Genomic DNA, 9,663 nt, shown 5'->3' on the forward strand with positions numbered 1-9,663 from the left:
CACAGACAGGGCTTTATCAGAGAGTGCTTCCAGAATTTGACATAATCGATCTGCAATATTGACCTCAAACCCTTTGACCACTTATAGGATCAATATGACTTTTTTTTCTGCAGTATGACATCCATACAGTTGAAAAATGCTGGTCACATTAGTTAACAACTAGGACTTATTTTGTTTTATTGACACAAATCTTTAGGCACAGTTTATTAGGATGCTGCTTCTGACATGGTATGGCGTTAGAGGGACGCTTAAACGTTATTTGAGCAACAGGCAACAATTTGTGAGAAACGTTTGTGCAATACTCACAGTTTCCCACAGGGGTCAGTATTGACACGCAGTCATCTTCTAAACAACAAGCCATGAAATATACATTTACTGTAGAACAACTTTGAATGAAATTACTCATGAATAAATTAAAATGAAAAAAATTACAAATTAGGACAAATACATGGTATTTTATGCAACTGACACTGATACTGAAAGAACATGTGTCTTTGTAATTAATAAAAGTCTATTGATTTTAATTAAAGCTAGGCCTGTTGTTGATCAGAATCATTTTACAACAGTTGTGCAGTGATTCATCTGTGGAGGTGAGGGATGGGGGTAACGAGTAAGCTATAAAGGTTCATTGAAAGCAATATGTAAGCTATAGAAAATAATCATAAGAATAATAAAATCAAGTAGGGTTTCATCAGCAAATTAATGTCCTTCAATGTCTCACTGAAAAATAAAACTGCTTCTTGCAGTTATTTCATTAATATATAGGTCTCCATATAGGGCTCTGCTAGAATTTTAGAGAAATCCAGATACTTCAGATCCAATTTATTTGAAATAAGTCACAGAATGTTTTACAAAGGCCTTTTGGTAGAGGTAATTGATTAGATTAACTACACTCTCACATGTATGTTGTGTGCTGGGTGACTGTATCCAATCAGCATTTGCAATGAGGTTACTGACATAAGGATTTCAACGCTGATTGGTTGCAGATCAAAACACTCAACAGGTCCCGCCTTTTCCCGGAAGATGACAGTCATCTGATTTTGTTAGCCAGCGTCAGAGCTAACCAGCAAAACAACTGTCCTGCCTTTTGTTTTCTTCCTTTTCATCCTCTTTCTCCCTTTTGTCGTCTCCTAACAGAGGATAAAATAACTCCTCAGGTACCTTCGAACCATGGACGAGACAAGTCCGCTTGTCTCTCCGCTCCGGGACTCTGGGGATTTCAGCTACACGGAGCCTAACAGCCCCCGAGGCGCCTTCGGGAGCACACCGGGCTCCGTGGTGCGCATCCCGGCCGGGAGTCCCGGACGGAGCCTGGAGAGGCAGCCGCTCTTGGACAGGGAGCGAGGACACGCTTCTCGGGAGCCGCACAGGAACGAGTTCCCGGAAGATCCCGAGTTCAGGGAGATCATCCGCAAGGCCGAACGAGCCATAGAGGAAGGGATATACCCAGAGAGGATCTACCAGGGCTCCAGTGGAAGCTATTTTGTCAAAGACTCTCAGGGGGTAAGAGGAGCGGCTTCACATCTACATCCTCAGGTTACTTAAAGGTTCCCAGAGCTGTCTCCTCACAGGTGTGACAGGGTTGGGGTTCAGCTTGAAGAGCCCTGAAACATATTTACATGTGTATTGGGACAGAGTTGTGGTCGATTGTTGATGAAGGCCTTCTCTAACAATGCGGTGATGACTTGGCAGATGGACTACAACACATCGAAACACAACACACACTCACACTCTTACCCAGTTAACACAGCAAAAAACTAAGAGGCAATACATTTAGGCCTAATATAACATATAACAGCCCCTTGACGGCATCATTGGTAAAGAGAGTTGATTTTTCTTCTTCTCATATTTGCATTGTATAGACAAAGAGCAGATCCTTGGTAAAGTGTGCTCCAGTAGCCAAATCCACTTTCCAAACAAAGCTTTAAGATGGAGAGAATACTAACGAGAAGCTTAGTATTCAAAGACCACATTATGACAGACTGCTGATGAAACAAGACTCATTCAAAAATGCCTTCTTATCCCATTAAGCAAAATGTTGCAAAAGTAGTTATCTACTGTATACAATTCAAAAACACTTTATTTTACCCAAATGTTTTCGTAACTCATGTAATCCAAATATCTTCATAGTCATTGTAGATGGTGGACAGGAAGGACCTCCAGTAGCACTCAGTCTTACAGCTACTCCGAAGAGGCCTCTGACTGAAGACTGTTGCTTTATGATGGTCTCATGACTATCATGACATGCTAACAGCTCAATATCAGGGCAGCAGAGATGATATTCCACAGCAACATGTCCTGGATGACCCCATCAGCTATTTGCGAGCACTGCTCATCCTTCTCTTTTGCTTTTGCTGCTCCTTTTGTTGGTCTTCCAAAAAGTAAATCTCACCGATATATTTTTCCAAACAAGTCTTGCTTTTTCATGGTTGAAACATTATAACGGTATGTCCCAGACTCCTAAAAGGCTTTAAGACACAATGCTAATGCATGTTGGGACTAAGCCAGCATTGCAATTTATTACGGTGTCGGTCTTTTTGGATTAAACTAGTTTGAAACCAATCCTTTGCTGCGATAGTGGGTCTGCCTCTTACTTGCTTAACAGATCTGCAACTCATCGTCTGTAGCTTCAGATAGCGTTAGTGACTGAAGAGTGATCGGTTGCACAACTTGCTTCAAACCACTGACTGTCCGTTACTTTTTTTTAACTGAAAGTTTTTCTTAACGGACGCGTTAGGCTTTCATATAAGCTAGAAGAAAAAGTATTATTTTGTTGTCCAGCAAACGGATCATGCAGCAACACATCGGCATGACGTTGCGATGACTTTTTGTGGTTTTGAAACTGTAAACTTTTTACTTTTGGCATACCGTGATACTGATGAGAGCCAAGGTCCTTTTTAAAATGCTCTTATCGTTTGAGTTTGACTGTGCAGACAGATGCTAATCATTTCGGGTTCATCTGCTGGGGAAAAGTCGCATGTCAGTGCTTGTTTAAAGCCTTCCATCATCACATCGATCAAACGCGCTGAAGTTTACTTTAGTTGTTCTTGCAATGCAACTTCTACTTTCTGTGGTGTTTTTTGTTGCTGTTGTTGTTGTTGTTGTTGTTGTTTTCCCTCCACAGAAAACTGACTCTTTGATATCCATTTGGACCAAAAATGTTGAACTCGCATGCCTTCTTTGCTCTAGCAGGAACTCAACAAATTGAGGCACGGTGACTCGGATAAAAACCAAGTCACCATGGAGAAATCAGGGAGTGTTCCTCTTCAAATAAGTACTTTAAACCTTCCTAGTGGCCACCAGATTAAATGAAGAACCTTGAGCCACTCACATGCCATGCCTTCCTAATATGTCCTCATCAATGTGTCCAATGTTGTGCAAAAAGAGGGAGAAAAAAAATCAAGAAAAAGCGGAAGTCTCTTTTTGAAGTTTACATTTAGACCCTCAGTTTCAGTCTGTTCGACATAAAAAGAGCCACAGCCTTTCGTTTACCTCTCTCATTTCGACTTGAGGTAATTTAAGACAGAAAAGGCCATTGTAGGCGAACCGCAGGAAGTTTTTACTCTACTCGGTGACCTCCTGCCATTGACCCCCACCACTGCGCTTTTTTAAGTTAGTCACCGCTGTGCTAAGCAGTCATGTGCTACTTCTCTCTGAGGATTTTTTTGTTGTAATTGGTGGGAGTGTGTGTAATACAAGAGACATGTGATTTCTATATTGAATTGTGGAATCACGGCACACCCCAAATCTGTCCTCCTCTTATCAAACTTCTTATCCTCTTATCTGTTTTTTTTTGTTTGTTTTTTTTAGTTTAAGGGCATTTGCAGCTCATTCGGTGCTGTTTGTAGTTTTAATTTGTGTACGTTCCAACAGCTTAACCCGCATTGAAGCTTTTTGTAATGTCTTCATAGTGTCCAGCTTTATCCCTTCATAGTGTCCAGCTTTATCCCTTCATAGTGTCCAACTTTATCCCTTTTCACACTACCTTGTTTAAATGTATTTTACAAAATTATTCAGACCCATTTAACTTTTTTTTTTTTCATTTTGTCACATTACATTAACAAATTTAACTGTACTTTTTTGGATTTTATGCAATAGACTGAAGTAGTACATATTTAGGAAGTAAAATCACATCCTTCTGTCTGAGTTCATGCTAAGTCAGAATGGATAGAGAACAATAATTATCAGGCTTTGCATGCCACACTTTCCAGAAATCTCTTTGTAACTATCATTCAAATGCCATGAGTAAACTTTACATTGTTGCACTGTGTTGGTCTGTCACATAAAATCCCAATAAGGCACATTGAAGTTTTCTGTAATGTGTAAGGACGCTGCGTACCTTGTTTGTTGTTTTTAGCGTGAATTTCTGACCAATGACGGACTCGTAAACTTTTCATCTGGTACAAAATACAAGCATTTTTTTCCCCCCCTCATTGTCTTTGCAGAAAATTATTGGTGTCTTCAAGCCAAAAAATGAAGAACCGTACGGCCAGCTGAATCCCAAGTGGACGAAGTGGCTCCAGAAACTGTGCTGTCCTTGCTGCTTCGGCCGCGACTGTTTGGTTCTAAACCAAGGCTACCTCTCAGAGGCCGGGGCCAGCCTGGTTGATCAGAAACTGGAGCTCAACATTGTCCCCAGGACCAAGGTATCTCCACTCACACCACTGCCTACATATTTCCCCAAAAGCCTGATTTATGCCAGCCGGCAGAACTTCAGCAGATCTAATTAACAGGATGCAGCAGGGCAGAAGGAGAGTCGAAAGAGCCGGAAAGCGAAGTGTTATATTTCTGTTTATGTCTGGCTGCCAGACAGAACTAGTTTTGGATGTAATTATTGCATATTTATATTTATGTTATTTAAAATTGTTCTTCACGCATCCATGGTTTAACAGTGCAGAGCTGCTGTTGCTGCTTTTGTTTCAAAATTGAATTACCCTCAGCAGAAGAGGAGTTCTGGTCCGGTCCATACAGTGCCTTTACTCTTCTTCCTCAACCATGCCTTTGTAATTTTTACAAGACACAATTGATTGATTGATTGATTTAATCTTCAGTAATTTGATCATTTTGTTCAAAGACTAGTTTGAAAAATCTTCCTCCACTGTTATAAATAACATTTTCAAACTAAAATAATCTGCCTAATAAAAATCCATGTGATCTTTCTTGTCTTTCATGAATAGCCTGTTGCTCCAATATTTTCCAAGTTACTTTTGTTTAATAATTAGAGCTGCACAATTTAAGGACAGTTTCTCTTATAGGGTTTTATTTGTGAGACACTTGGTGCTATGGGTATTTAACGTGACATTTTATATCCTACCAATAAAATGTAAGCTTTTAAATATCGTTTCCATATGAAATGAAGCTATAAGTAGGGTTTAAATGTATAGCTAATTTTCTAATGGCTCTATTATTCCTACTCTGCCTTAAGCTAGAAGTCTAATATCTCCCGAAAAGTTGTCAAGAAATGTCATAAAAGCCTGAAATGGTTTTTTCCAGTTACGATTTCGGAGCCGTCGTTGTCGTTCCAGGTGGTGTATTTGGCAAGTGAAACATTCAACTACAGTGCCATAGACAGGGTCAAGTCTCGAGGGAAAAGGCTGGCTCTGGAGAAGGTGCCCAAAGTTGGTCAGCGCTTCCACCGAATTGGACTGCCACCTAAGGTAAAAAATAACGATGCTTATAGAAAAACAATTTTTTTATGAGGTTTTCACATTTCCAAAGTCACTACCTGCCTATTTTTCGGTGACTTGTATAAATATTTTAGTTCTTTACATTTATTGCTCCAATGTAAAGATTTTCTATAAGCTGGATTTTTATAAGCTCAAATTCAAATGATGCTTTAAATGCACTGAGAATTAAAGCATAACAGGTCAGTGCTCATCAGTATTAAGAGTTTGTCACATGACTGGCAGAAATAGTCTTCAGTAAAACCTGTTCTCCATCTTTTCAAACGGAAATCTAAAATGAAAGAAAAAAAAAAAAAAAAGAAGAAGTGACTGTAAATGCAAAACAGAAACCGGGCCACAAGACAGAATTGGATTGTAATGTTTAGTCAGGTAATGAAATCTACTGTACATCTGGAGGCTGTGCATGCATAATTTGCTAATTTGCTTTTCCCCAGCGCTTTTATTTTCTTCATATTTTGAGTATGAAAAGAAACTGAAGCTAAATTAATACCTCTGGATTTTGATCAGAAAGTGATGTTGCCAAAATATGCCTGGGCTGTCTTCTGATGTGCACAGTTGAGAAAAAAAAATGTCCCACCCACACATGTTAAGATTTTTAGTTTAGTTTTGTTTTGTTTCCCTTTCTAAACTTGGTCAGGTCGGGTCCTTCCAAATGTTTGTCGACGGATACAAGGATGCAGATTTCTGGCTGCGGAGGTTTGAAGCGGAGCCTTTGCCGGAAAACACAAACCGTCAGCTACAGCTGCAGTTTGAACGCCTCGTGGTCCTCGACTACATCATCAGGAACACGGGTAATTGTGCTCAAAAACCTAGATATTCAAGTTCCAGTATTTATTGGGATGTAGTTATTGGATCAGGTTTTATTAGGATCTCTAACGTGTTGCTTCTTTTGAGATTTCACTTCTGAATACGGCTTTTTTAAAAATCTAGATAGAGGAAATGACAACTGGCTGCTGAAATACGACTGTCCCATGGACTCTGGTGGGAACAGGGTAAGCACACACACACACACACACACACACACATTCTTGTACCTCTATTGCTCTGAAGACTTTGCATTGACTTCCATTCATTTTAGTAACTGCATTTGTGCCCCATTCCCTCACCAATACCACTGTATTCTGACCCTAACCTTACCAGTACTTAACTCACACCACATCTCTAAACTGAACTATAAAAGCTCAGTACAATGGGAAAAAAGTGAGGACTAGAGAAATGTCCTCACTTCCCAAAAAGATTTCCCTTAGTTTGTTAAATGTGTTTTTCAGTTCTCTATATTTAGCATGCTAATTACACACACAAACACAAACTATTTGGGATCAGTAGTTTAATTTTGACTCGTCCTTTCAGTAAAAGTGACATGAGTACAAACCTGTTCACCACTGTTTTCTTAACGATAATGTACGGTCTGCTGCATTTTCATCGATAAATTCAAGAATACATGCACCTGTGGTAAATGTTGAAGTTTTACTCTTTGGAAGAAAGAAACTTAAATTTTTCATCTCCTGTTGTTGCCTTCCAGCTCCTTTAGGGAGTACGTATTAAGCAGTAGGAAAGAAGAATTTGTATAAAAACCTATGACATGTTTGTGCGTTTTTTTTTTTTGTTGACATTTTAAAAACACACGGACAAATATTGCTATCTACCCATCAATCTTCACGGAAGCATTTTAACAGGAATATCATTTTATGATGGGGCTTTAAATGTTGCGGGCTCCTCAGGGCCTAACCCAGCTCTACGTTGACTCATGGCTAACTGAGAGATTTGTCTTTTGTTTCCTACAGCGGCAGATCAAAGTGCATGTTTTGTGCTGAATGTTTGCATTTTCCCCCTCCAGGACACAGATTGGGTTGTAGTGAAGGAACCCATCATCAAGCTGGCAGCTATAGACAACGGCCTTGCCTTTCCTCTCAAACACCCCGACTCCTGGAGAGCTTGTAAGAAACTACATGCTTACCAGTAGACTGATGTCTCACACAAATGTATCCTCAAAAGTCTATTTGGTGTATTTGCCATTTCTCTGTTTTGGTGACATAGCAGCAGACTGTCGGTGTTGATGATCATATTGTTTTAAGACGCTGTTAAGAAACTGTTTCACTGTCTGACTTGCAGACCCGTTCTACTGGGCATGGCTGTCCCAAGCCAAGGTGGCTTTCTCCATGGAAATCAAAGAGTTGGTGCTTCCCAAGCTATCTGATCCGAACTTCATCAAAGACCTGGAAGAGGACCTCTATGAACTATTTAAGGCAAGGAAAGCCTCAGAGTTGACGTAAATTGAAGCTGCAAACCGAAGGCCAGTTTACGTGAAGGTAACAAACATGTTGACTTTTTGTCACAGAAAGATCCGGGCTTCGACAGGGGACAGTTTCACAAGCAGGTGTCTGTCATGAGGGGCCAGGTGAGTTCTCTCCTCTCTTTCCTAGGATTGCTCTAAAATCTGAAATCGAAACCCCCACTGGAAGAACTTTATCTACATTGCTTTTAGGGATGTTTAAGTTTAATCTGAAATGAATGTTTTTGCTTTCTCGTATTCCTACCATTCCATCTTCAGATCTTAAACCTGTGCCAAGCACTGAAAGACGGTAAATCCCCGCTCCAGTTGGTGCAGATGCCCCCGGTTATTGTTGAAACGGCGAGGGCGCCTCAGAGAGCAAACAGTGAATCCTACACACAGAGTTTCCAGAGCAGAAGACCGTTCTTCACCTGGTGGTAGTGCAGGAGAAAAGCAGCAGCAGCAGCAGATCGCCGTGGTGACGGAGTGTCCGTGCACGGATGGAGGAGAAAACAGATTTTTTTTTGTTTTGGGAAGAAAAAAAGGTCCTCCTACCTCTCCTCTCCTTGTGTTTTTTTTTTTGTTGTTGTTGCTACAGAAGGAAAGATATTGGATGTAGGAGTGAGGCCAAAAGAAGAGGGATTCCCCACAATATCTTCCCTGTTTGCATCCGTGCCTTGTGTGAATATGATCGAAGAAGGTTCTGTGCAATGACATTTCTCTGCACTCATGAGTGCATGTTATGGTTGCTCACACACCCACTTGCACACCACTCAGAACCCTCGCGTTCATTTGTGTGTGTGGTTTTTTTTTTTTTGGACAAGAGGCGTTTTGCATTCCATTTGTTTTTCTTTCGTTTTGTTTTCCTCGCACGCCTCAACACTCGTGCCGATTTCCTCTCCCACGCTGGCAACAGCAGTGCCAATACGTTTGCTTTTCGTCGACTATGAGGTTAACTCTCACACACACGTAAGAAGCGGTTTGTATTTCTATACACTGACCATGTGAACTGGATTCACGATACGCATCGTTTCTACGGTAATCAATATCTACGCCTAAGCCGTCTGAGGTGACGTTGCAAAACGGAGGTACGTACATTTAAAGAGATTAAGGTAGGAGCCATGTTATTTGTTTGCCTAATTAGTTTTTTTTTTCTCCTTGCAAATTAATTAAATAATTAAAAAAGAACAAAGTTCCGCTTCTGTAACCAGACAGGTGGGTGGTCTGTACCCGCCCCTGTTTTTCCCAGTCATGACGATCGATTCCCCACCTCCTCTGGACGTTTGTGGCTCTTGGGGTCGACCCAAGTAAACGAGAAGTAACATACTGCTGAACTGACATGAATTGTTTTGTCACACTGCACTGTATAATTTGTATGTAATATTTAATGATAGATTATAACTGAAATATATTCAATTAATACCGATCTGGTGTTCTTTTGCATTCTTTCTGTCTGAACCGGTAGAGCCAGTTCTTTGTCTGAAAATGATGTCCGCAATAAAAACATTTTATCAATGGCGGGCGAACATATTGTCGAGCATTAAAGCTCCGTATGGGTTCAACTTCAGTCTGAATTTCCAGGACTGAAGTTAACGTTTGCCATCGTAAAACAATCCAGTCGCAACATCAGCGATTTATGTAAATACTTCTTTTATGAACAGCTGTGCTCCACTTGCTGACCGAATAGTCATCAGATCCTGTGTTAAT

General features: G+C 40.5%; 1 protein-coding gene across 1 annotated transcript; it reads left to right on the forward strand.

Moving 5' to 3' along the window:
• The first annotated feature begins 974 nt into the window (after positions 1-974).
• LOC103150559 (phosphatidylinositol 4-kinase type 2-alpha) lies at positions 975-9,382 on the forward strand. The gene is made up of 9 exons (XM_007570238.2): positions 975-1,503; positions 4,446-4,646; positions 5,526-5,657; positions 6,322-6,475; positions 6,615-6,676; positions 7,522-7,621; positions 7,797-7,930; positions 8,023-8,082; positions 8,236-9,382. Exons 1-9 carry the CDS (start codon positions 1,171-1,173, stop codon positions 8,395-8,397), a joined length of 1,338 nt encoding a protein of 445 aa, XP_007570300.1. The 5' UTR covers positions 975-1,170; the 3' UTR covers positions 8,398-9,382.
• Positions 9,383-9,663: the final 281 nt, after the last annotated feature.

Source organism: Poecilia formosa, unplaced genomic scaffold (assembly GCF_000485575.1).
Source record: "Poecilia formosa unplaced genomic scaffold, Poecilia_formosa-5.1.2 Scaffold256, whole genome shotgun sequence".
NCBI classification, from domain to species: domain Eukaryota; kingdom Metazoa; phylum Chordata; class Actinopteri; order Cyprinodontiformes; family Poeciliidae; genus Poecilia; species Poecilia formosa.

Excerpts from the sequence above, each read along its gene's own strand:
- LOC103150559 (XM_007570238.2), top strand. The coding sequence starts at position 1,171 with ATGGACGAGACAAGTCCGCTTGTCTCTCCGCTCCGGGACTCTGGGGAT. Across the intron at positions 4,647-5,525 it reads ACATTGTCCCCAGGACCAAG|GTGGTGTATTTGGCAAGTGA; the intron begins GTATCTCCACTC and ends TTGTCGTTCCAG. Across the intron at positions 7,622-7,796 it reads CCCCGACTCCTGGAGAGCTT|ACCCGTTCTACTGGGCATGG; the intron begins GTAAGAAACTAC and ends TCTGACTTGCAG.